Source organism: Heterodontus francisci, chromosome 18, assembly GCF_036365525.1.
Source record: "Heterodontus francisci isolate sHetFra1 chromosome 18, sHetFra1.hap1, whole genome shotgun sequence".
Classification (NCBI taxonomy): domain Eukaryota; kingdom Metazoa; phylum Chordata; class Chondrichthyes; order Heterodontiformes; family Heterodontidae; genus Heterodontus; species Heterodontus francisci.
In genome coordinates this window covers 22534284-22562079 of record NC_090388.1, presented here as the reverse complement: position 1 = coordinate 22562079, position 27796 = coordinate 22534284, and the positions used below count along the sequence as shown (strand labels likewise).

The following is a 27796-nucleotide window of genomic DNA, read 5'->3' as shown; positions in this document are numbered from 1 at the left end:
TATTGGCGGCATTAAAATCTGACCGTGTGATGGAATATAGGTATAATAGGCTTAATTAGGTAGCATTTAGACATAGTTAATATATTATACCTTTCAGAATTAAAGATTGAATAAATGGTCAGTTTTCAAGACTCACCGACATTCCCCTTTAAGAAGGTAGAGTTAAAAATTTCAAGGTCTTTCAACGTCCCTGTTATGAAGCAGAAACAAGTTGGGAAATCCCCATTTGTGTCTCTGTTGTTAGGGACTTGGAAGATAAACACACACATTAAGATATCTCGTGTGACACCAATAAAAGGTAGCAATAAACTTAATTAGTTATGGAGCTGTTGATGCAGACAGATCGGCTCAAAATGTTGTTTTAAGGTACCATAAAAAAGGCAATTATAGATAATAAAACAATAAATGGAATGGACATACAGGAACAAGAGGTCAAGTAAACACAATTACAAACATTTTGACCAGATAAATGCTCACAACTTCAAGAACAGGGGATTTCCAGTAAAACATTAAGCGGTTAGTTAATACTACCAAATATGGATTTTGAAAGCAAGAAACACACAGAAAGATAACACCTATATGTTAAGAGGTCATATGACACCTTAGCAACAGTATAAACATGAGAGTTTTTGAAGCAAAGATTAGAAGTGTTGAATTCCTCAAACAATACTTCTCACCCTATGCCTTACTTGGGGAATTTAAGGTAAAAGTTTACTTTAAATTTTGATGGATACTCTAAGATATTTTGCTGTAACATTAGCAAGGCTAAACTTTTAGATTCTAAGTTAAAAATAAGATTATGTGTTACATCTTAGTAATATTTGATATTGTGATATACTTATCCACTTAAAAGTGTATTGCATGTTAAATTCTTTAATATATAAAAGTTAATCAATCGTCTCATGTAGTGTTCTGTATACAACTACAAGAACTCCCTCTCTGTATCTCTTTATGTGGAGAGATACGTATTGAAGAGCGTTTCCCAGACCCTTATAGTAACTGGGATATTTATGACTAAGCCATAATTATTAAAATAGGCTATCCAAAAGATGGTAATATTCTCAGTTTTTTTTTTGAGGGAAAGCTAGTTCAATTCTTTGGACCCAAATAAGTGTCTATAAGAATTTGTATGGTTTGAACTTAATTAAGGGAGATTCATAGGGAAGTACTCCTGATTTGGTTTAGTCCCTATAAGGGGTTAAAGTCATAAATCACTTCACCTGAAACTTTATGACTAACATATATAATAATCCATAAATAGATTACTTTTAAATACATCACTTTTGACAATAAAGCAGATATCCTTACCCTCTGAGCCTTAGCAAGTTCTTCCTTCAGTCTTTCATAGCCTTTTTCCCTTACTTCCAGTACAAATGGACTTCTCAAATGAGATAGACTGTCTGTACTTTGTCCCAAGGTATCCTCTGCTTCTTCTTGCGTTTCATTTGCTAGTACACCTTGTAAAAACTCCACCTCCGCACGATGGTTCCCAGTATCACCTGTCTGCTGTTTTGGTGAGCCATGCACTGCTCCAGAGGTAGCACAGGACATTGAGAATTGATTGCTGGAATCATTAATACCATTATGAAAAGATGACAAGCACCAATTTAAAGAAATATGAACTAACTGACTTCACTATTCACTCAGACATGCAAAACTGTACAAGACCATTGGATTAAAGGGATAAATTGTACAAATAAGTTAGTTCTGTATTGCTGTAGCATAGCTATGATGGGCCCAATGGCCTCTTTCAGTGTTGTAAATTTCTGCAGTCTGTGTGTGCAACATAATTACAGATGCATCTAGAGACAAATTGAGAAAAATTTCAGAACCCCTTAAGCCGAGCAGACATTTCCAGCATTTAACAGCCGCACAAAACAAATTTCACGCCTCAAGTTAGGTAAACTAAACACAGTTAACATGATCTAAGCAGATCTGAAAAACAAAACAGAAAAAAAAAAGCAGGAACCCTCAACATTTAAGTAGTATTTAGATGAGCACTGGAAATGCCATAGCATACAAGGCTACGGGCAAAGTGCTGGAAAATGGGATTAGGTTAGGTGCTTGACGGCCGGCACAGACACGATGGACCAAAGGGTCTGTTTCTGAGCTATATAACTCTGACTCTATAAAACGGAAAACATTCTCTGCAAGTGTAAACTAACACTGCAGGAAGTCGATGCACATTACCTTTTGAATTACAACATGAAAGGCATGTACAGCACAAATCAATTATAGTAGTTATGAATCTCAAACTTTATCCATATCTAATGGCACGTCACTTGTTCAGCAAATTGTCACTTTGCCACCAAATTTCTCTCCTCTTCTATTGAAGGTATTAACATTTACTCGAGTATAGATCCACAAATGCTCATTTAGTATTTCACCCAAGTGTCGTTTTTTAATGGGTGTGCTTACAGTTAATGCCAAGAGATTACTTTTTTAACCATGGGGGCATCACAACCAAATCTGACCTAGTTCTCACCCACTGTGCATCGAAGTGATTTCCAATAGTGTTTAATGGATAGCAATCCGGAGTGGGAAGCCTGATAGTTTTCTCCAGCTCAAGGGTGCAGAGATCAACTGCTGCACTCTCTGGCTAACCTATGCAATCATAGCCCATCATTAGAGTCTGACCCATCATTGGAGCTTGCCAAATATCATTCAATTAAAATACTACCCTCTTGCTACTGGCCCAGACTACTGTTACAATTTGAAGATTAATGAGTTACATTAAAACCAAATCAGATACCTGCTAAAAAGGAAATAGACAAAATAAAGGTTATACGCTAAACTCAAAAAACCTATTTATCCCTCCTAAACTGATGCTTTCTCAACATAAAAGTTAAGAATATCACAGGTTAAGAACAGTTCTTTAGCATAGCCTAAAAGCTAATCAAACCTGCACGCTATACATACCTGACATTTCTTGATTCTCCACTGCTGAGATGTTTGGAGGATGGATAAATTGGCTGTGTAGGAAGGTCTACAGCAATCAGTGTACTGGGTTGAACTGGGGTTGAGCTCACCAGTGTAAGAGGGTGATAAGTAAGTCCTGAAGTCTCAGTTTTTGTAGTCTCTGGTTGAGACAGTTCAGTGCAATCTGGAGAGGAAGGCGAAGCTAAGTTCACTTCATGGAAGCCTTCAAGAGTGTTGCTTGCCATAGCAGTTCATTATATAAAGCCCTATATACATAGAAAAGTAAATATAGAAGTTATGAGGTAAGTCTGGGAAAAATTAGACCTGATAAAATCCAGTTAATTTCAGTGTGGTCTTCAAGCTCTTAATACAGGAAAGAGAAAAAAAGGTATACTAGACTAGTATGAAACACCAAAAATTTACTTTGAACTAAGAGATTTTGAACTGGCAAAGCTATTTCAAGAAAAATATCAACTGAACTGACAATGGAAATTCAAACTTTGCAACAGCCTAGTGAAAGCAGCTTTGACAGAATAAAGTACGGTCAGATAGGCACCATCCTGACATCAAGGTATATTAAAAAAGAATGTTTCCCAAGTTCCCTAGTTGACAACTGAGCTGGTTCCTGAGTTTGCGATAATCAAGAACGCTTTTTCCTTAACACACTAGTATTTTTACCATAAAGACCAATGTTCTTTCTTCTGCTTGTAATTACCTATCTCAGCAGCTGAGTGCTTCATCTTCAAATCTAATCTATATTTAATTTTCACATTCATGGATAACCAGTGAATTACAAGAGGTAATGCAAAACATGGTATTCAACAACTAAACCCCAAAATTGCATCCATTGTAATTTATAATATGATTGGGGGGTGGTGAAGGTGCAGCTCTACCGTTGCAGTGTGTTATGGCCATGTGGTGAGGGGTGTGGGTGGTTCCCAACTGTTCAACTCCCACCTGACCACAGCAAATTTTTTTCTGTTATTAGGGTTTACCCCCATTGTGCTTTGTCAAATAATCAGACCGCAACAGGTCTTGTCTGTATAAAACAAAAAAGAATCAATTATTTATTGAGAAATACGCCTTATCCTGAAATTGTCATAACCGCATGCACTCGCATACACGCACAAGGAGACAGAGAGGAAAAGGGGTAAGTGGGTTTAAGTGGGGTAGGTTTCACAAGTTACTGTAAACCTATTGAATTCTCTCGTAAGTCAAGCTCTCTGATTGCAGGCCTGAGGTTTTCGTAGGTTTCTCTATTGGTTGAGAGTTCAGTTGAAGACAGTGGATCATTTCTAATTCACTGCTGTATAAGAAGCAGAATTCTACAGCAGGGCTCTACCCTTCTGGTTTGCTGGATTTTTCTCAGGCCCTTAGCTGGAAATAAGCTTCTTGGTGAGGTTTCTTTCTGTGTGTCTCTCCTCTCTCTTCAGGGAGCTACCTTTACGGGTCAAAAATTGTTTTACACCTTTGTCTCTGTTGGGAGATGTGGATCTCCCTCCCTGTGGTGACCAACAAGGGCTTAGGATGTGGCTACTTCACACCTTCTTAGTTTCAGAAGAACCCATTCAATTCAAAAGTGTCTCTTGATGGGGTCAGGATGAGGATAATCCAGTTATGATGTTTCCACTTTATACCTTCTTTGTTTCAGAAAAACCCATTCAATTCAGGAATCTTTCAGGATGGGTGTAATTGACCCCTCCCAGCTCAAGAGGCATTGCTTTGCCCCTGTCAGACAGTTTGAATATAGCAAGACCAGGTTGCTTACCTTCGGTGGGCATTTTCAGCAGTATTGTTTATTTTTTTGGAAAGTTAAAGTCAATTTTTATAACTCTTCAGTTTTAGTCTGTATTTTGTTCATCATCACACTTCTTGTAAGCGCAGCAAGTGCTACTCCCACTAAAGCCTGGCTACCTGACCCCGAACCCAACCAAACCCAACTACATGTGTTGGGTTCGGGTCTGGTCGGGCCTATATTCGGTGTCCAGCATTCGGGCTCGGGTCAGGTCGGCTGTGATTGGGCTTCGTTTTGTATTGTTTTCTTTTTAATCTATGTTTTGACACGTTTTTATTTTTCTGTACAAATAACACATTTGATATTTTCAGGTCGGGTCGGGCATGAAAAAAAGTTGAAGGACTCGGGCCCGGGTTGGCTGTGGTCGGGTTCAGCTCCCACTGCATAAGACGACAAAAACAAAAGGTTGAATCCGTGACACGGAACCTATAGTAATTACTAAATTAAAATTTTAACAGCCTATTTCAAACTAATTTTCTTTGATCCTGAAGGGACTGACCCCCCACTGAATTATGGTTCTAAAAGACAGGTCACCTCCCAGGACATCACATCGTAACTAGCTTATTAGTTGGAATACTGTGTTGATATATAGACAAAAGGTATGGATCAAAGTTTTAGCCAGCATATCATTCAAATGGCTATAGATATCACATTTTGATTCTTATAGCCCAATTACTTAAAACTGGATAAAACAAGGGTTTTGTCAGATACAGCCTAGCAAACAACAAGACCATCAGTCGGACCAAAACACCTCTCAGTGAGGGAGTTATGCCAGGTTCTCCCAAGCTTTGGATACTGTCTTGACAAAAAAAAAAAATCAGTTGTTGTTGCTAATATTTAGGTTTGCTGTTCTAGAATTGGCTGCAAATATCATCTGTACAAGCCAGAAATTAATTTTGTGCATTGATGACTTGAATGGACATCAAGGAGGTCCTGTTCAAATTCACAAAGTTGCAAATGCATGTTATACAGCGAGTGAATCACACAAAGGCATTAACTAAGTATTTTATTCTCTTCCATCCACCTAATGGTCATTAACAGCACTTAGATTTTCTTAGCTTCAAAGTTGCAATCTGTCTATTAGTAACTTTTATAGATGATTTTCACCATCAAAAACCCTTACCATTTATAAGTGAGGTATGACTTAAACACAATATGGTACCAGCAGGAATTTCTTTCGCATGGCTTAACCTTTCAAAAACACACCGGGATAGTTTCCACTTGGTCTATCAGTGCAATCTGGATGGCAATCAGCTGAGACAGTGTACAAGATCTATTGAGCAATTTTAGACTTAAGTTAAATCAACTCTGAATCAAGTTTCCAGGATTGAAGCTGGTTTAAAAATCATTTTGACTAAAGCCGTCCCCCCACATTGATCAAAAGATGAGAATGGTATGTTTCAAACCGAGCTTATTTTCTCAAGTGCGCACACTAGTAGGCACATATTAAAAGATTTTACGTATTAAAAATACTTAATTAATTAAGTAACTGACTAGTGTATACCAATGCAACTAGTAAATAGTTCAGTATGGTTTATCATTTTAAGTGATTTGAAATCAGGTTACTCACAGGTGCAGCACTAGACACTTGTTGAAAATGCTTAATTTTTTGTAATAAACTCTTTCAGCTGCACCAATATAACTACACCAGATTATCACTGTTAAATAGATGATATTTTTTAAATGCAAAGAAATAACAATTACATTCTGTTACACTGGCCTACTGCACCGGTTCATGGAAGATTACAAGTTTTTGATTATAAAAATAAATTTTAGGGGAAACCTGAATTGTAACTTAACCAGTGCAATTTCAAGCACTATTTATATCCAATTTCTACTAAATAAGCCTACAATTTTAGATTGTTCTGAAGAATTCACTTTTAGGAAGATCATTTAACCCTGCAACAGTAAAGAATCATTATGCGATTTCTTACTATAAATACTTGGGTACCAGGATATTTATAAATTTAAGTACTTTGAAGGTATTTAAACCTATATAGTGCCCCCTCCAGCAATGTAATAAGACGACATTTTATACACGCATACACAAATTGCCCAATCATGAACATGTAAAAATACAACTATTTGTAAGTAATGGTATGTGACAAGACATTTTTCAATGTCTTCAGGACTGAATCAGGAAAATGTGTCTTTACACAGAGCGATCAATGTATGAAAGACTTTTAGCTGGAGTAGTGGAGGCCAAAAAAAAAAGTATTAAGAAATAAATAGATAGTACAATTGGGAACCTGACAAATTTTTCTGCAGAGTGAATCTAAGATGGGCCAAATAGCCCTCTTCATCTGTAATCATACTTTTATCATTTACTGACCCAGTTGTATTATCAAAAGAACAAGACTTAAACCGATGAAAATAAAATCAGCACGAAGCTCAAAAATTCCAAATGATGACTGCAGTCAAAATAATGCTTCACACACGAATGTATATGTCATTATATATCTTTAAGAAGCAAGATGGTAATATAAAGTTCAAGACAGCTACAGGCAGACTTGACATTGTTGGCATTTGTCAAGCTTGGCTGTTTGCTCACATCACTCCTGCACACTTCGTGGCATTGACAAGGTACAGTGATTTTCCACTCTCCAAAAATCCGATTAGTAAATGTGCAACGTCTTGCAGACTCAGTGTCAGACGAAAATTTACTACCTGATTCTTTTATCTTCTGTTTCAATGGTACCTTTTAACAATCTGATAGTGACCAAAACCAAAAGCAGATTTGCGGAAGCTATTTTAAAAATATATATTTTTCTTCACTGGAGTCACTAAATCCCCTTATGGTATGGGAGGAAGGAATGTTTTAGAAACGTTGAAAGTTACCTGTGAACTTATGAATGATTAAAAAAGTTTAGTTATATTAAGACAAAAGAGAAACAAAAATCTGCCTAAGTTTTCAATCACGCTAGATCAGCGACATGGTATCATATCATATGGTGCTGCTTTGCTACCCCACGTCTTGCTGAATTGAATATATTCCAGTGGAATGCTGGTTATACATATTTGCAGAAGCCATTTTAAAAGTACAGATTTTTCTTCACTGGAGTCACTAAACTTCCTATGGTACTTGAGGGGAAGACGGTGGCATAATGGTAATGTCACTCAACAAGTAACCAGAGCCCCAGGCTAATGCTCTGGGGACATGGGTTCAAATCCCACCACAGCAGATGGTGAAATTTGAATGCAATTAATAAATCAGGTGTACTTTGTGTTTCCTGCTTCACTATTGAATTGTTTGGAGTTGAGAATGAACTATTTAAAAGGTGTTGGGAGTTTTAAAAAATAATACTGAAGGACAGAACCGCAGCTCAGCCTAGCCTGTTCCAACTCTTTAAAAAGCCTGCAGAAAAAAGGGAGAGAACTTCCAAGGAGAAAAGAGAACTTCCAAAGAAGGAGAGACAGCTCAGCTTTTCAGCACCTCTCTAAAAGACCCTGAGAAGTCAACTGTGACAACTCATCTCATCTCCTGTCTTCGAAGAAAAGCCTGTTAAAATTAATTCTCACGCCGCCTGAAAAGAACTGTTCTAAAAGATCCCAGTAACCCATCTACAAGTTCTCAGAGGCCAGACTGTTTGCCAGTTTTGGAACACAACATATTCCACCTGCTGTTTCTTCAAGAATGAGCAAGTATTCAGCCCAAGTGTTTTTTTCTTTCTGTAACAGAGCTCTAAAACACAAATCACTTCTATTTTTCCAGTTAATCGGTGTATCTATACAAACATACAATGCGTGAGTGTGAGGGGCTAAGGTAAAAAGGGAACTGTAATATTTCAATCTGTGTGTTTATGCTTTACTTCATTACTGGTTAAGACTTGCTTTAAAATAAACTGATAATTTTGTTGTTTATTAAAGAAACCTGGTTAGTGTGTTTTATTCTGGGAAAAATATATGTTGGACCCGTGGAGAAGTGGAACTAGAATGAACAGTGCACTCCTCCGGCCTTGGTCGTAACAGGGGTAAGAGCTGAAGAGAGAGGGGAAATAAAAAGAAACAGTACTTTCTCAGGAGCAAGCTACTTGCAATATACTGTGATTTTTGACAACTACAGAAGCCGGACTCAACACATATAAAAGATTACAACCAACTCTAAATGGCAACTCGGCTGCTCACTATCGCAAACCTTTTGTATCTCAACCTACGATGTTTTGTGCTACTTTGAACCTTCCGTTCTTTTTCCTCCCAAGTTCCAAATATACACCATTCAGCGTGCACTTCCTCCTCCCTACACCGTACTCTTACTCCTTTGCCCCCAGGACATCAGAACTGTGAAGCTTCTTTGCTGCCTCCTCCAAACTTTTAAAATCCAAGCTTGGTGTCACTTCATCACTGGTTTGTGATATACCCAGTCTTTTCTTTCACTCTCTTCAACCTCAGCAGTACCTACACGATGGGCCTTAAACCTTCATGTTAGTTTCATAATTCTAACAAAAAAGCTGGAGCCAACGAACAAAGAGTTGCCTCACAGAACTGATCATAGCTGTTGCATTGAACACAGGACACATTATCTTGTTTATGAAATCAAACTGCCACAGTACTTAAATGGCTCGAAAGGCCTACTCCTGCTCCTATTTTTCTGTTTCTATGTTTTTAAATGCTACCAGAAATGTAAGATTAGTTATGAAGAAAGGTTAAGTACTGTGGTGATATCAGCTTATTCACTGATTTTCCTAATTAACATAGGGTCCAGTAAATGAGAGAACTCTGCATTCAATGCCCTAGAAACCTTGGATACATGTTTTTTCCCCAAAAAGGAAAGAACCTTTTTAAAATTTATTCATACAATTTTAAATGTTTAAGCCATACTTTGAAAATAGTTTGTCATAAATGGATCTGTATGCAGCAATGTAGAAAAAGGAACTGTTTAACTGAACAAGTTGTCAAATATCTAGAAATCTTCAGTAATTTTCAATGAGACCATTATGTTACTCAGTCTTTTAAAGTTTTATGGCAGTTTTAAAAGCTTATTTTCAAAAATCTTTTATAAAGGTGAACTTTTTTGAACAATGTTCTTCTTTAGAATGTTCGGTTGTTAGATAACAGATGAACATACTGAATAGAAAGCCAGTAATTAAACTCAGCAATTCTGATAGCATCATAAACAAGAGCCTAATATATAGGTTTATAAATATCAGCAGAAGCCCCTCCCCTCCCCCACAAAGGGTAAATGCAAGTATACAATATTCTTCCAAAAATATGAACAGCAAATAGATTTAATAATGAGATGAATTTGTGGTCATTTTTTTCTTTTAAATTCACAAGCAGAATTCCAAACCACGTGCAGTGTGACAATATAATATACTAATTGATATCTCAATCAGCTTCTAATATGAACTGTTCTGGTTAATTGGTATTAGAGAGAGGGAATAATTGGACCAAAGTATGCAAGACATAATTCAGTCCAGATTTTAAAGTTATACATTCATTCCTTATTTTTATATAATAGTCTCATCTTGTATTTATAATTTAAATGGCAAAATTTACAACAATTGAGAAACAGAAGCGTTTCCCAAAGTCCTGGGTGGTCTGGTAGTGCTGCCTTTGGAGTTGGAGGATGAGGAGAGCAGCCAGAAGATGGAAGATGAGGGGAACTGCACAGGAAGCCATAACCACAGCAGGTCTTCGGTGAACACTTCTATATTAACTTCACTGAAAAGCAATTTGTCATCAGCTTTACTTCATGAAGGAGGCTACAGCTACCTGATCCACTGCTGGTAGTGTGGCAACCACAAATAGAGACTCAAATAAGGATATGCAAAGCACTGCCTAGAACCATGGAAAAATTTTGACACAGGAGGCCATTCAGCCCATCGTGTCTGTGCCAACTGAACAAACTAGCAGGTACCTTTCAAAAGAATTGGTGGATTCTGCCTCCACCACTGTTCCTGGCAGTGAATTCCAGACATCCATCACCCTCTGGGTGAAAAGGTTTTTCCTCATGTCCCCTCTAATCCTTCAACCAATCATCTTAAATCTGTGCCCCCTGGTAATTGACCTCTCCACTAGGGGAAAACAGGTCCTTCCTGTCAATTCTATCCAGGCCGCTCATAACCTTATATACCTCAATTAAGTCACTCCTCAGCCTCCTCTGTTCTAAGGAAAACAACCCTAGCCAATCCAATCTTTCCTCTTGCTGCAACTTTCAAGCCCTGGCAACATTCTTGTAAATCTCCTCTGTACTCTCTCCAGAGCAATTATGTCCTTCCTGTAATGCAGTGACCAGAACTGTACGCAATACTCCAGCTATGACCTAACCAGCGTTTTATACAGTTCCAGCATTACATCCCTACCTGTGGATGCAAAAGTCACTATTGCCCTTAAACTGAATACAACAGGCTCCTTCTAGGCCAGACCAGGTGACATGGATGGATACAGAACTGGCTCAGTCATAGAAGACAGAGGGTAGCAGTGGAAGGGTGCTTTTCCGAATGGAGGGATGTGACTAGTGGTGTTCCGCAGGGATCAGTGCTGGGACCTTTGCTGTTTGTAGTATATATAAATGAATTGGAGGAAAATGTAGCTGGTCTGATTAGTAAGTTTGCGGACGACACAAAGGTTGGTGGAGTTGCAGATAGTGATGAGGATTGTCAGAGGATACAGCAGGATATAGATCGGTTGGAGACTTGGGCGGAGAAATGGCAGATAGAGTTTAATCCGGACAAATGTGAGGTAATGCATTTTGGAAGGTCTAATGCAGGTGGTCACCTCCAGGCGCTTATCCATTGTCTTTTGAGACAAGGAGGCCAAAGAAGAAGAAGAATGCAGGTGGGAAGTATACAGTAAATGGCAGAACCCTTAGGAGTATTGACAGGCAGAGAGATCTGGGCGTACAGGTCCACTGGTCACTGAAAGTGGCAACGCAGGTGGATAAGGTAGTCAAGAAGGCATACGGCATGCTTGCCTTCATCAGTCGGGGCATAGAGTGTAAAAATTGGCAAGTCATGTTGCAGCTGTACAAAACTTTAGTTAGGCCACAGTTAGAACATTGTGTGCAATTCCGGTTGCCACACTACCAGAAGGACGTAGAGGCTTTGGAGAGGGCACAGAGGAGGTTTACCAGGATGTTGCCTGGTCTAGAGGGTATTAGCTATGAGGAGAGGTTGGATAAACTCGGATTGTTTTCACTGGAACGACGGAGGTGGAGGGGTGACATGATAGAGGTTTACAAAGTTATGAGCGGCATGGACAGAGTGGATAGTCAGAAGCTTTTTCCCAGGGTGGAAGAGTCAGTTACTAGGGGGCATAGGTTTAAGGTGAGAGGGGAAAGTTTAGAGGGGATGTGCGAGGCAAGTTCTTTACACAGAGGGTGGTGAGTGCCTGGAACTTGCTGCCGGGGGAGGTGGTGGAAGCAGGTACGATAGCGACGTTTAAGAGTCATCTTGACAAATACATGAATAGGATGGGAATAGAGGGATACGGTCCCTGGAAGTGCAGAAGGTTTGAGTTTAGGCAGGCAGCAAGATCGGTGCAGGCTTGGAGGGCCGAATGGTCTGTTCCTGTGCTGTACTGTTCTTTGTTCTTTGACATCAGGGACATCTCCCAATCTGCTGTTCATTATTGTATCAGAGAAGTCAGCAAAGGCTCTCTACCCAAGGAGGAACACCTACAACTCGTCCCCTATGGACAGAGTGAAGCAGGGTGAAACAGCACTGGTTTTCACCTACATTGCTAGCTTCCCCAGGTACACCCAAATTGCCTTGTGTGCTCCCCATCACTACCCCTGGTATCTTTTATGAATAGAGAAGGATTTCACTCCTTTATCAGCTTGTTTGCAACAGGCAGCACACCATGCATGGTGTGCTGTCAATCTACATTGCAGGTAATGCCGGCTGCACTCCTACCCCCGATAATGAGCTGCCAGCAGCAAATTAATGCGGTCCCTGGGCCAACATGAACTGGCGTTTTGAGATCGCAATCCAATTTCTAGGCCTGTACTTTTGCTTCGTCTCCTAGTTTTTATCTTTTCACTTTGATTTACTCTTTAATCTTATAAACCTACTTCCTGCTCTTTTTAAACTAATGAAAGTTATCATTTTGCAGACACAGAGCAATTAAAAACTAATTTGTTAATTTAATTAACCAAGCAAGAAGAAGATTAGATTAGATGAGAGATACAGCACTGAAACAGGCCCTTCGGCCCACCGAGTCTGTGCCGACCATCAACCACCCATTTATACTAATCCTACACTAATCCCATATTCCTACCAAACATCCCCACCTGTCCCTATATTTCCCTACCACCTACCTATACTAGTGACAATTTATAATGGCCAATTTACCTATCAACCTGCAAGTCTTTTGGCTTGTGGGAGGAAACCGGAGCATCCGGAGAAAACCCACGCAGACACAGGGAGAACTTGCAAACTCCACACAGGCAGTACCCAGAATCGAACCCGGGTCCCTGGAGCTGTGAGGCTGCAGTGCTAACCACTGCGCCGCCCAAGAAATAGCAAAGCAGTGACCATCATTTTCCAATCCTCTCTGACTACAGGCATGGTGCCAGAGCTAACATTGCAACATTGTTGAGAAACATAAAAACATAGAAAATAGGAGAAGTAGGCCATTCAGCCCTTTGAGCCTGGTCCGCCATTCACTATGATCATGGTTGATCATCCAACTCAGTAACCTGTTCCCGCTTTCCCCCCATATCCTTTGATCCCTTTCGCCCCAAGAGCTCTATCTAACTCCTTCTTGAAAACATACAATGTTTTGGCCTCAACTGCTTTCTGTGGTAGCGGATTCCACTGGCTCACCACTCTCTGGGTGAAGAAATTTCTCCTCATCTCAGTCCTGAAAGGTTTACCCCGTATCCTTAGACTATGACCCCTGGTTCTGGACTCCTCCACCATTGGGAACATCCTTCCTGCATCTATCCTGTCAAGTCCTGTTAGAATTTTATAGGTTTCTATGAGATCCCCCCTCACTCTTCTGAACTCCAGCGAATATAATCCTAACCGACTCAATCTCTCCTCATACGTCAGTCCCGCCATCCCAGGAATCAGTCTGGTAAACCTTCGCTACACTCCCTCTCTTGCAAGAACATCCTTCCTCACATATGGAGACCAAAACTGCACATAATATTCCAGGTGTGGCCTCACCAAGGCCCTGTATAATTTCAGCAAGACATCCCTGCTCCTGTACTCGAATCCTCTCGCTATGAAGGCCAACATACCATTTGCCTTTTTTACCGCCTATTGCACCTGCATGCTTACCTTCAGCGACTGGTGTACGAGAACACCCAAGTCTCGTTGCATATTCCCCTCTCTCAGTTTATAGCCGTTCAGATAATAATCTGCCTTCCTGGTTTTGCTACCAAAGTAGAGAACCTCACATTTATCCACAATATACTGCATCTGCCATGTATTTGCCCACTCACTTAACTTGTCCAAATCACCCTGACGCCTCTCTGCATCCTCTTCACAACTCACCCTCCCACCCAGTTTTGTGTCATCTACAAATCCTGAGATATTACATTTCGTTCCCTCATCTAAATCATTTATATATATTGTGAATAGCTGGAGTCCTAGCAACGATCCCTGCGGTACCCTACTTGTCACTGCCTGCCATTTGGAAAAAGACCCGTTTATTCCTACTCTTTGTTTCCTGTCTGCCAACCAATTTTCTATCCATCGCAATACACTACCCCCAAACCCATGCACTTTAATTTTACATGCTAATCTCTTACGTGGGACTTTGTCGAAAGCCTTCTGAAAGTCCAAATAAACCACATCCACTGGCTCCTCATCAACTCTACTGGTTACATCCTCAAAGAATTCTAGTAGATTTGTTTAGCATGATTTCCCTTATGTAAATCCATGCTGACTCTGTCCGATTCTACCACTGTTCTCCAAGTGCTCTGCTATAAAATCTTTGATTATGGACTCTAGAATTTTCCCCACTACCGACGTCAGGCTGACTGGTCTATAATTCCCCGTTTTCTCTCTACCTCCCTTTTTAAATAGTGGGGTTACATTAGCTACCCTCCAATCTGTAGGAACTGTTCCAGAGTCTATAGAATGTTGGAAGATGACCACCAATGCATCTACTATTTCTAGGGCCACTTCCTCAAGTACTCTGGAATGTAGATGATCAGGCCCTGGGGATTTATCGGCCTTCAATACCATCAATTTCCCCAACACCATTGCTCTACTAATACTGATTTCCTTCAGTTCCTCCTTCTCACTAAACAGTGTTCCCCAACATTTCTGGTATGTTATTTGTGTCCTCCTTTATGAAGACAGAACCAAAGTATGCATTTAGTTGGTCAGCTATTTCTTTATTCCGCATAATAAATTCCCCTGTTTCTGACTGTAAGGGACCTACATTTGTCTTCACCAATCTTTTTCTCTTCACATACCTATAGAAACTCTTACAGTTTTTATGTTTCCCACAAACTTACTCTCATACTCTATTTTCCCCTTCTTAATCAATCCCTTGGTCTGAATTCTAAATTGCTGAATTCTAAACTGCTCCCAATCCTCAGAACTGTTGTTGTTTCTGGCGAATTTGTATGCCTCTTCCTTGGATCTAATGCTATCTCTAATTTCCCTTGTAAGCCATGGTTTGGCTACCTTTCCCATTTTACTTTTACATCAGACAGGAATAAATAATTGTTGCAGTTCATCCATGCGTTCTTTGAATGTTTGCCATTGCCTATCCACCGTCACCTCTTTAAGTAACGTTTCCCAATCCATCATAGCCAATCCGCGCCTCATACCTTCATAGTTTCCTTTATTAAGATTCAGGACCCTAGTCACAGAATCAACTACGTCACTCTCCAACTTGATGAAGAATTCTATCATATTATGGTCGCTCATCCCCAAGGGGTCTCGCACAACTAGATTGTCAATTATTCCTCTCTCATTACACGATACCTACGATGGCCCGTTCTCTAGTTGGTTCCTCAACGTATTGGTCCAGGAAACCATCCCGTATACACTCCATGAATTCCTCCTCTACAGTATTGTGACTAATTTGATTTGCCCAATCTATATGCAGATTAAACTCACCCATAATTACAGATGGTCCTTTATCGCATGCTGAATCCTAAACTCTAATTTCCTGTTTAATGTCATTCCCAAAATCACCACTACAGTTTGGGGGTCTATATACAACCCCCACTAACGTTTTTTGCCCCTTAGTGGTTCTCAGCTCTGCCCATACAGATTCCACATCGGCAGAGCTAATATCCTTCCTTACTATTGCGTTAATTTCCTCTTTAACCAGCAATGCAACTCCACCGCCTTTTACTTTTTGTCTGTCCTTCCTAAATACTGAATACCCCTGGACGTTCATTTCCCATCCCTGGTCACCCTGCAGCCATGTCTAGGCAATCCCGACTATATCATACCCGTTTCCATCTATTTGCGTGATTAATTCATCCACTTTATTGCAAATGCTATGCATGTTAAGGCACAAAGCCTTAAGGCTTGTCTTTTTAACATTACCTGTCCCCTTCCCACTATTTTTCACTGTGGCCCTGTTAGATTCTGGCCCTTGATTTCTCTGCCGATCACTTCTTATTCCCCTGACCGTCTTTTGTTCTTGTTCTTGATCCCCCCTCCTCTGGCTCCTTGCAAAGGTTCCCATCCCCCTGCCATTTTAGTTTAAACCCTTCCCAACCACTCTAGCAAATACTCCCCCGCGGACACCAGCCCCGGTCTTGCCCAGGTGTAACAAGTCCAGTTTGTACTGGTCCCACCTCCCCCAGAACCGATCCCAATGTCCCAGGAATCTCAAACCCTCCCCCTCACACCATCTCTTCAGTCACATATTCATCCAATATATCCTGCTATTTCTACTCTGACTAGCATGTGGCACTGGTAGTAACCCTGAGATCACTACCTTTGAGGTCCTACTTTTCAACTTACTTCCTAACTCCCTACAGTCTGCTTTTAGGACCTCATCCTTTTTTTTTAAACTTACGTCGTTTGTACCAATGTGTACCACAACCACTGGCTATTCACTCTCCCCCTTCAGAATGTCCTGTAATCGCTCTGAGACATCCTTGACCCTAGCACCAGGGAGGCAACATACCATTCTAGAGTCTCGTTTGCGGCCAGAGAAATGCCTATCTTTTCCCCTTACAATTGAATTCCCACACTTTTTACTCCTTCCCTGTGCAGCAGAGCCAACCATGGTGCAACGAATTGGGCTGTTGCTGCTTTCCCAAGAAGGCATTCCCCCCCAACAGTATCCAAAGCAGTATATCTGTTTTGCCACAGGAGATTCCTGCACTGCCTGCCTAGTCCTCTTGCTCTGCCTGGTGGTCACCCATTCCCTTTCTGCCTGTGGAGTCTGAGCCTGCAGTGTGACCACCTCTCTATACGTGCTATCCACGATACTCTCCGCCTTGCAGATGCTCCACAGTGTCCCCAGCCCCCGCTCCAGCTCTGAAACCCAGGCTTCCAGGAGCTACAGCTGGAGACATTTCCTGCACACATTCTGGTCCCGGGCACTGGAATTGTTCCCGGCTTCCCACATAGAGTACAAGGAGCACACCACGGCTTTGAGTTCTCCTGCCATGACTTAATCCTTTAAATTAAACCTTTTGGAAGATGCTTAATATCAAATAACATCAATTACTCTAGGGCCCTTCTTCCCTGGTCCTTGTTACTACAAAACTCCCTAAAAAAAAAACACTACTTACTATATATGAAAATAAACTGTCGACCTTTCTTTCCCTAGTTACTAAGCCAACTATTTAGAGCCATTCCCTAAAAGCAGTTACTCATCAACCAATCACCTTGTAGCTTTCCTGTGATGTCACTGTTGACTTTTTTTTTTCAAGCACCTGGACTGCTCTCCGCTCCACTCCCAGAAGGTAAGGGACTGGGCGCCTTGATCCTTGGGTTCGATTATAGGCTCCGCTCTTGGCGTTCTCCCCGCAGGTCCACTCCACTCCCGAAAGGCAAGAAAGGGATAGACCGAATAATTACAGGTCAGTCAGTCTAATCTCAGTCGTGGGAAAATTACTGGAAAAAAATTAAGTGACAGGATAAATCTTCATTTAGAAAGATACGGATGAATCAATGACAAACAGCATGGATTTGTTAAGGGAAGGTTGTGCCTGACTAACATGATTGAATTTTTTTGAAGAGATAACAAGGAGGTGTCGATAAGGGTAGTGTACTTGTTGTAGTCTTTATAGATTTTAGCAAACCACTTTGATGGACTGGACACTGTGTCCGGATAGCTGAAAATCGTCTCCCCCACCAGGTCCCATTTCCTCAACTCTCAAATGGCCAGCGTTCTCGGGGAGGACAAAGAAAATGCTTCAAAGACACTCTGAAGCTCTCTTTGAAGTGCAGCAGCATTGACATTGTCATGCTCACAAGACATACAGCGATGAAAATACAGAATCAAACTGAAGACTTCAAAAAATAGACTTTTCCCTTTTTAAAAAGTGGACAATGTGCTGCAAAATAGCCATTGTAGATCGGGCTGACCGGGCCTGTATACTCAAACTGTCTCACTGTCTGTTAAGGACAATAGTATACATTCCAAGCTAAAAGGTGTCAATTACACCCATCCTGAACCCATCATGAGACATTCCTGAATTGAATGGGTTCTTCTGAAACAAAGGTGTGAAGTAGCCACATCTTGGTCCATTGCTGGTCACAAGGAGGGGGTCTCCTAAATGAGGCAAATACGAGAGATCTTTTACCTTAAAGTAGCTCTTTGGAGAGAGAGGAGAGAGATCACAACATCACAAAAAGCCTGTCCAGCCAAGAGCTGTGAGGGATCCAGCAAAAACCAAAGAAGAAGCCCTGCTGCAAATTCCACACTTCAACTTGCTGTAGCAGAGAACTGAAAGTGACCACCAGACTGAAGTTTCAGCCACCAGGAAACTACAAACACCCAGAAGTGCAACTTTAAAAAGAGAAACTGTCCTCCGAGAAGATTCAATGAAAGCAAAATACTGCAGATGCTGGAAATCTGAAATAAAAACAAGAAATGCTGGAAAGACTCAGCAGGTCTGGCAGCATCTGTAGAGAAAGAAGCAGAGTTAACGTTTCAGGTCAGTGACCCTTCATCAGTACCGAGAAGCGGAGAGGTTTGAGGAACAAAGGGATTCTGGAGTGCATGTCCACAGATTCCTGAAGGTGGCCGGACAGACAGATAAGGAGGCCAAGAAGACATATGGGATATTTGCCATTATTAGCCGAGGCACAGAACGTAAAAGAAGGGAGGTTATGCTGGAACTGCATAAAACACACAACTGCAGTACTATGTGCAGTTCTGGTCACCGCACTATAGGAAAGATGTGATTGCACTAGAAAGGGGACAGAGGAGATTTACAAAGATGTTGCCTGGACTGGAGAATTTTAGTTAAGTGGAAAGATTGGATAGACTAGGATTATTTTCTTTGCAACAGAGGAGGCGGAGAGGAGACCTAATTAAAGGGTATAAAATTATGAGGTCTAGGATGGAGTGGATAGGAAGGCCCTACTCCCCTTGGTTGAGGGGTCCATAACCAGAGGGCATAGATAAGAGGTGAGAGGTTTAGAGGGGGTTCAGGAGGCACGCAGAAGGTGGTGGGATCTGGAACTCACTGCCAGAAAGGAAGGCAGAGGCAGAAACTCTCAGAGCACTTCAAAAGGACTTGGATATGCACTTGAAGTGCTGTAACCTACAAGGCTACGGACCAAAAGCCAGAAAGTAGAATTAGACTGGATGGCTCCTTGTTGGCCAGCATGGACACAATGGGCTGAATAGCCTCCTTCTGTGCCGTAAATTTCTATGATTCTATGGGGGGGGGGGGGGGGGAAAAGGGGGAGAAAAATTAAGTAAACACTAAAAGGCAATAGCAATTAATGATATTAATCTCAAAACATCAAAAATCAATTCTTACCATTATGCCCACTTTTTAAACTAATATTTACAAGTCATTATCTGTGACTGCTTTCAACATGTTACAAATGTCAGCTGTCACACAAGCTTATGTGCCTTCTTTATTTATTTAAAAGCATAAAGAATAGAAAATAAATTATTTACAGTTCTGAACAAAGCATTAGCATAAACACTCAATTACCAAATGCAAAATTAGAATGTTAAAAAGCACTGTTTACCAAATGCATATAGTCCTTTTAAGATGGAAGCATCTCAATAAACTATTCAGGAAGGAGTACATATTACTTAAAATTAGTTTCTATGCATTTAGGATAAACTTTGAAAATGTAACAAATTGACAGAAAAAGGGGTTGTTTTCAGTAAATTTTAAGTAGATGGCCATCATGCCAACTGAAATGAAATGGCACCTTTTTTTAAAAAATGGTATAAAACACCCCTTCAAGCACCGTTGCAGAATAAAGCTCCCTTTTACACTGTTCCAAAAGTAGCAATAATTCACATCTCTGAAGACTGCTACTACCCAATGTGCCATTTTCATTTCCTACATCAGTCAATTCTAGTGGTTGCTAAATGAAACTGGCAAATTAAAACAAATCACCTAGGACAAATCCAGAAAAGCAAGTAACCATGGGAATATTTATATTTATAAAACGGACTTTATTTTCAAGTCAACGTCCCTACATTTTCTTTAAAACTCATCACATAAAGGTATTAAGCCACCACCTTTACAGCATTTCAAAGGATTCAATATATTACTAGTCTCCCATGGTGGTGTACCTCAGGAGTCAAGAGCAAATAGTGTCTTAAGATAAAGCAGAGTTAGAAGGTGGGAGATTATTAGACTAGTGCATGCAGATGTATTTTATGAGTCATATATTCTAGCCTTATTTTTGCAATTGCGTTATAAATTTCTAAGTCTGCATTTATATTGGTAACTGCCAATGGACATTCTTCACACTAACAGTAACAAATGCCTGCCAGTGGTGGTCAGATTGTAGAGTGACAAGTTTACATAGGTGTTTTTCATTATAAATGTGGACATTACAAATAACAGAAAAATTTTAACAAAAATACAACAGGTCAAGTGACAATGACAAAGTGTATGCAATGTAAGATTATTATAGATGTGAATACAAAGATATATAGGTCGACAGAGATATATAATTCTTTGAGGGTACTTTAAAATTAAATAACTGGTAAATCAATCCTGCCTCCTTTTACCTATCTCCAAGTCTGACGGAGTGAGATGTGATCAAGACCATCACTGCCTGAGAAACACGTTCAAACTGCAAATGGCCAGGAATGAGCAGCTACAGTCCGCCCAGTAAAATTACAGTACTGCAAGCTCAAAGGAGTGCTACAGTGCTTGCAATCTTTAGTTGCCAGCTTTTCATTAAAGGCAAGACAGTGACAATACATAACACTAGCAATTCCCCTACCAGCAGCAAGACATAGGTTCTAAATGAACAGTTTCTGGTTTGAGTTTTAATTAAAACAACTTGCACTTAATTAGCATTGTTTACATAGCAAAAGATCAAAAAGGTGCTGCAGCAAAGGAGCTTTATCTTACAAAATTTGACACTGAACCACATAAGGAGATAATAGGCCAGATGACCAAAAGTTTGGTCAAAGAGGTAGGTTTTAATGAATGTCTTAAAAGGAGAAAAGGGGAGAGGTTTAGGAAGTAAATTCCAGAGGCTAGGGTGGAGATAGCTGAAGGCACAGCTGCCAACAGATGAGCGATTACAATCAGATAAGTTCAAGAGGCCAAAATTGGAGGAATGCAGAGATCTGAGGATTGTAGGGCTGGAGGTGGCTACAGAGATAGAAAGGAGTGAAGCCGTGGAAGAATTCAAAAACAAGGACGAGAATGTTAATATTGAAATATGGGATTTGGTGCAAGTTAGAATGCAGGCAGCAGAGTTTTGAATGAGCTCAAGCTTCATATAGAGTGAAAGGTGGGAGACCTGCCAGGAGAGCATTGGAATAGTTAAGTCTAGAGGTAACAAAAGCATGCATGAGGGTTTCAGCGTCTGATAAGCTGAGGCAAGGTAGAGTAGGGTGGTTACAAAGACAGAAACAGGTAGCCTTGGTGATGGAACAGAATATGTGGTCGGAAGCTCAGCTCAGGATCAAATATGACACCATGATTAGGAAGGGTCTGGTTCAGCTCAGCCAGTTACCATGGACAGGGATGGAATCGGTGGCTAGGAAACATTTGTCATGGGGACAAAAGACAAAGTAAATATACAGTTATCACAAATATAAACTATAGCAGTTGACAGGTTATTAACCACAATGCAGTTATTAAAATAAAATGCACCATCGATATAACACAAAACACAATTTCTTAAATTTGTATGAAAGGGAAAAAAGGGTATTCATACACAAGTTACAGCTGCTTCTCTTCAACCATTTACCTGTTTCTCAGGCAGTGATAGACTGATAGGCTTTTTAACCATGCCTCAAAAACAAAGATGGGATGAAGGGGGGGGGTTTGAAATAATTTCAGTTTATTAATATTTTTATTTTGAAGTACCGTAAAGAATATGGGTATATTCTTAGATATTTATTTTTTAGAACCAATAATACATTCTAGTGCTGGAAAGATAGTGGCTTGATACATTTCTGATTGTGATGTGAATTCGATAGAAAAGATACAAGGGGAATTTTCTTGCAATTATGCTTCCTGTCTTTGGTTCTCCAGACTAAAATCTGGCCGAACCTCAGTAATGCCACAAAATAATCATTCATTAACATAAATCAGACAAGTGAGACTCTCGAATAACTAATGAATAATCATAAGCTATCAGATGTTTTCCTCAAATGAATTATTTTAATGCTCTACACATCCCACGAAAGAAAAAAAGTCACCTTTTCAATTAATGATTTCCGATTAAAGAATAATATCTTTCTCACCTTAAGACAATGGACTATTTCCAGTGAGTTGCGAAACAGTTTTGATTAAGTTCAACTGAACTACAGATATATTTAGATCAGTTTTTTTGTTACATGAATCTTTGGAAAAAGCATGAACAGTGGATGCAAACACACTGGAGAAGACCACCTAAAATGATTGAAGTCACGACCAAAAATCTTGAAATGAATAATGTCTGATTAGAACATGATAATCTATTTCTCTTACATAGTGTCTAGATTATTTCCTAGTAACAACAGCTTATGCAATATTACATGATAACACAGATGAATATTTATCACTATAGCCAGTTATCAAAAATGGTTCACAACTTCACAAAATCATCCGTGAACTTCAGAGTTCTTTCTTAACTTACACAGTTATTACCCAGTAACCAACTGTTCGATCACTTAAAATTAGGGATAACATCACAATCTTTTTTCATTCAATGTGATCTATAAATTCCATTACTTTAAAATGAAATATACAGTAGTGATTGCAATGGGATAATCTCATTACTCCTATTGCCTCCACTAAATCAAGCCACAATATTATTACAGCGGCACACTGGCGCAGTGGTTAGCTGCAGTCTCACAGCTCCAGCAACCCGGGTTCAGTTCTGGGTACTGCCTGTGCGGAGTTTGCAAGTTCTCCCTGTGACTGCGTGGGTTTCCGCCGGGTGCTCCGGTTTCCTCCCACAGCCAAAGACTGCAGGTTGATGGGACAATTTACAATGGCCAATTTACCTTAGTGTAGGTAGGTGGTAGGGGAAGGTGGGGATGTGGTAGGAAATATGGGATTAATGTAGGATTAGTATAAATGGGTGGTTGATGGTCAGCACAGACTCGGTGGGCTGAAGGGCCTGTTTCAGTGCTGTATGACTATGACTATTCTGCAAACGTAACTTTCAATATAATTTCAGCTCCAGTCAGAGGGAATTATATGTGCTGTGAATAAAGGGGAACCGGTGGATGTATTGTACTTAGATTTCCAGAAGGCATTTGATAAGGTGCCACATCAAAGGTCACTGCAGAAAATAAAAGCTCATGGTATAGGGGATAATATATTGGCATGGATAGAAGATTGGCTAGCTAACAGGAAACAGAGAGTAGGCATAAATGGGTCATTTTCTGGTTGGCAAGATGTAACGAGTGGTGTGCCACAGGGATCCGTGCTGGAGCCTCAACTTTTAAAAATGTACATAAATGACTTAGATGAAGGGACTGAAGGTATGGTTGCTAAATTTGCTGATGACACAAAGATAGGTAGGAAGGTAACTTGTGAAGAGGACAAAAGGGGGCTACAAAGGGGGTACAGATAGGTAAAGTGAGTGGGCAAAGACCTGCCAAATGGAGTATAATGTGGGAAAGTGGGAAATTGACCACTTTGGCAGGAAGAATAAAAAAGCATATTATCTAAATGGTGAGCAATTGCAGAACTCTGAGATGCAGAGGGATTTGGGTGTCCTAGTGCATGAATCACAAAAGGTTAGTATGCAGGTTCAGCATGTTATTAGGAAAGCTAATAGAATGTTATCGTTTATCGCGAGGGGAAATGAATACAAAAGTAGGGAGGTTAAGCTTCAGCTATACAGGGCATTGCTGAGACCACATCTGGAGTACTGTGAACAGTACTGGTCTCCTTATTTAAGGAAGGATGTAAATGCATTGGAGGCAGTACAGAGAAGGTTTACTCGTCTAATACCTAGAATGTGCAAGCTGTCTTACAAGGAAAGATTGGACAGACTAGGCTTGTTTCCGTAGGAATTTCGAAGAATAAGAGGCGACTTGATTGAAACAGACAAGATCCTGAGGGGTCTTGACAGGGTGGATGTGGAAAGGATGTTTCCTCTTGTGGGAGGATCTAGAACCAGGGGTCACTGTTTAAAAAGGGGTCGCCCATTTAAGACAGAGATGAGAAGAAATTATTTCCGAGGATCGTGAGTCTTTGGAATTCTCTTCCTCAAAAGGTGGTGGAAGCAGAGTCTTTAAATATTTTTAAGGCAGAGGTAGATAGATTCTTGATAAGCAAGAGGTTGAAGGTTATCAGGGGTAGGTGGAAATGTGGAGTAATTCAGCCATGACTTTATTGAATGGTGGAGCAAGCTCGAAAGGCCGAGTGACCTACTCCTGTTCCTAATTCGTATGTTCGTAGTCTTAACCATTAATAGTAAATTTTACTTTCTTGAATTGATACTGTATACAGACATATATATTACATTGACCTCACCAAAGCCTTTGACCTCGTCAGCAGACGTGGCCTCTTCAGTCTACTGGAAAAGATTGGATGTCCACCAAAGCTACCAAGTATCATCACCTCATTCCATGACAATATGAAAGGCACAATTCAACATGGCGGCACCTCATCAGACCCCTTTCCTATCCTGAGTGGCGTGAAACAGGGCTGTGTTCTCGCACCCACACTTTTTGGGATTTTCTTCTCCCTGCTGCTTTCATATGCGTTCAAATCTTCTGAAGGAGTTTTCCTCCACACAAGATCTGGGGGCAGGTTGTTCAACCTTGCACGTCTAAGAGCGAGGTCCAAAGTACGGAAAGCCCTCATCAGGGAACTCCTCTTTGCTGATGATGCTGCTTTAACATCTCACACTGAAGAATGCCTGCAGAGTCTCATCGACAGGTTTGCGGCTGCCTGCAATGAACTTGGCCTAACCATCAGCCTCAAGAAAACAAACATCATGGGGCAGGACGTCAGAAATGCTCCATCGACCTCTGGAAGCGGTTCAAGAGTTCACCTACCTAGGCTCAACTATCACCAGTAACCTGTCTCCAGAAACAGAAATCAACAAGCGCATGGGAAAGGCTTCCACTGCTATGTCCAGACTGGCCAAGAGGGTGTGGGAAAATGGCACACTGACACAGAACACAAAGGTCCGAGTGTATCAAGCCTGTGTCCTCAGTACCTTGCTCTATGGCAGTGAGGCATGGACAACGTATGTCAGCCAAGAGCGACGTCTCAATTCATTCCATCTTCGCTGCCTCCAGAGAATACTTGGCATCAGGTGGCAGGACCGTATCTCCAACACAGAAGTCCTTGAGGCGGCCAACATCCCCAGCTTATACACCCTACTGAGTCAGCGGCGCTTGAGATGGCTTGACCATATGAGCCACATGGAAGATGGCAGGATCCCCAAAGATACATTGTACAGCGAGCTCGCTACTGGTATCAGACCCACCGGCCGTCCATGTCTCCGCTTTAAAGACGTCTGCAAATGCGACATGAAGTCCTGTGACATTGATCACAAGTCGTGGGAGTCAGTTGCCAGCGTTCGCCAGAGCTGGCGGGCAGTCATTAAGGCGGGGCTAAAGTGTGGCGAGTCGAAGAGACTTAGCAGTTGGCAGGAAAAAAGGGGAGAGCCAACTGTGTAACAGCCCCGACAATCAAATTTCTCTGCAGCACCTGTGGAAGAGCCTGTCACTCTAGAATTGGCCTTTATAGCCACTCCAGGCGCTGCTCCACAAACCACTGACCACCTCCAGGCGCTTACCCATTGTCTCCCGAGACAAGGAGGCCAAAGAAGATGATATTACATAATGGACAAATAGACTAATTTAGTTTCTGAATGTATGCATACGTCACTCAAGCTTTTTCATTGACATCAACAAATATAAGTCCGATTACACAATTCTTATTCTAACCCATGATCATTAGAAATAAAAGTAGGTAGTAACTACAGGAATATTGTGATAAAGATGACGACTATGACAGCAGGCAATACTTCTATGCTGTGAGGAAGAAATTTATAAACAAAGACTGAGTAGATTCAGAAAGACAGATGATTTGTCAACAAAGTGTTATAAAGCCTTTCCACCAGGGATTCACATGAGCATGCAAGGACGAAGGACGTGCAAAAACTACAACTGCACTGTAAGGGAGTGAACACAGAACTGCAAATTTTAATCCGATCAACTGAATAATTCTGCCATATGTAAAATTTATAGATCCAGAAATCTAAAATAAAGTAATTCAAAAAAAAGGCAATTCTATACTGTTAGTATATCTCATACATTTGTCAAAAGACTGCCTGCAGAATTATTTACGCTGTAGCTGGATATTTTTTTCCTTTGCAATGGACTAAACTAAATTCACCTTCCTAATTGCAACATATTTTCAATAAAGAAACTGATGCTTCAATCGCTCGTCTAGCAACCCTATGCACAATAAAGATTTGCAAAATCCCAGAATTCTTGTAGGATTAACTGCAAATCCTTTGATGATGACTGTAACCTATTCCTTTCACCAATGCTGCTAAATATATTTGCATTTACCCCCCCCCAAACAAAATACAGCGGGTGCAGCGAACAGCTTCCTTTTCAGGAACTGCTTTTTAAAAAAAAGCTTGTCCAACCTTATGCATTATTATTAATCATCGAAGTCAATTTCCACCCAGAAATATGCAGCGTTGCGGATTTGACCGCTACAACGAGGCCGAGGGGCTCGGTTCGCACAGACGCGAGAGGCAGAGCCAAGTTGCAGTACCTTCCTTCCCCTTAAAGGTCTGAATCAACAAGGCTTGGCTGCTGGCGGCATCTCCGCGCGTGACGACCCGGTCCATTCATAAAATCAGAACCCCGCCACTTCCCCTTTAATGGACCCAAGTTGGAAAATAATGGAACAGCGTGCCGTTAAATCCGTTGGTCGCGCGGAACACCCTGGATCCGGCAGTGGAGAAGAGAGAGACGGAATCAAGCAGGGCCCCGTGGATGTTGCCCAGGACTCTTCAGGTAGAAACATCAGGTTTCATCTAACGTCACAACCAGTGCCTCACCTGACACTCACCGAACTATAAATCTTCACCTTAAACCAACAACAAAAAAGTCCAGAGTCGTCTTTATAGTATTTTTTTTTTGCCTCACTATCAGTCGCGCTGTCTTTATCCCGGCCACACTCAACTTTCCTACACCTGCTATCGCCGTTTCCTCTCTGCTCCGAGACTGGAACACCTCCACTGAGCCACTACACCTGCGCGGCACCGGCCGTTTTTGCCCCCACCACTCGCGGCTGCGCAGCACCGGCTGTTTCCCCTCTCTGCGGCTGCGCAGCGCCGGCTGTTTTTCCCCCACCGCTACGGCTGCGTAGCACTGGTTGTGTCGCTCTGTTTCTACCGCCCCCGTCTCATCACCAGCCGCGCGATACAGCAATTGTATGTGAGCAAAATGCTGCGGATGCTGGAAATCTGCAATGAAAACAAGGCAGAACTGCTTCCAAGTGGGCATTTGTAGAAGAAAAGTGTTGTATATTGTTGCTAGCATTTGAGTTGCAAGGTTGAGCTTGGTTTACAG

At 41.0% G+C, this 27796-nt stretch overlaps 1 protein-coding gene across 5 annotated transcripts in view; it reads right to left on the bottom strand.

Moving 5' to 3' along the window:
* Positions 1 to 27495, bottom strand: part of rab3ip (RAB3A interacting protein (rabin3)) — a 91107-nt gene extending 63612 nt beyond the window's left edge. Inside the window, exons 1-4 of one of the 5 annotated variants that reach the window (XM_068050407.1) lie at positions 27283 to 27495; positions 17472 to 17700; positions 2920 to 3185; positions 1309 to 1564 (exon numbers count right to left, since the gene is read on the bottom strand). In XM_068050407.1, coding sequence (XP_067906508.1) covers positions 1309 to 1564; positions 2920 to 3164 — 501 coding nt within the window. In that variant the 5' untranslated portion in view covers positions 3165 to 3185; positions 17472 to 17700; positions 27283 to 27495. Of the gene's footprint in view, positions 1 to 1308; positions 1565 to 2919; positions 3186 to 17471; positions 17701 to 26862; positions 27253 to 27282 lie in introns of those variants that run through there. The other 4 variants (XM_068050408.1, XM_068050405.1, XM_068050406.1 and 1 more) reach the window with 4 other exon arrangements.
* Positions 27496 to 27796: the final 301 nt, after the last annotated feature.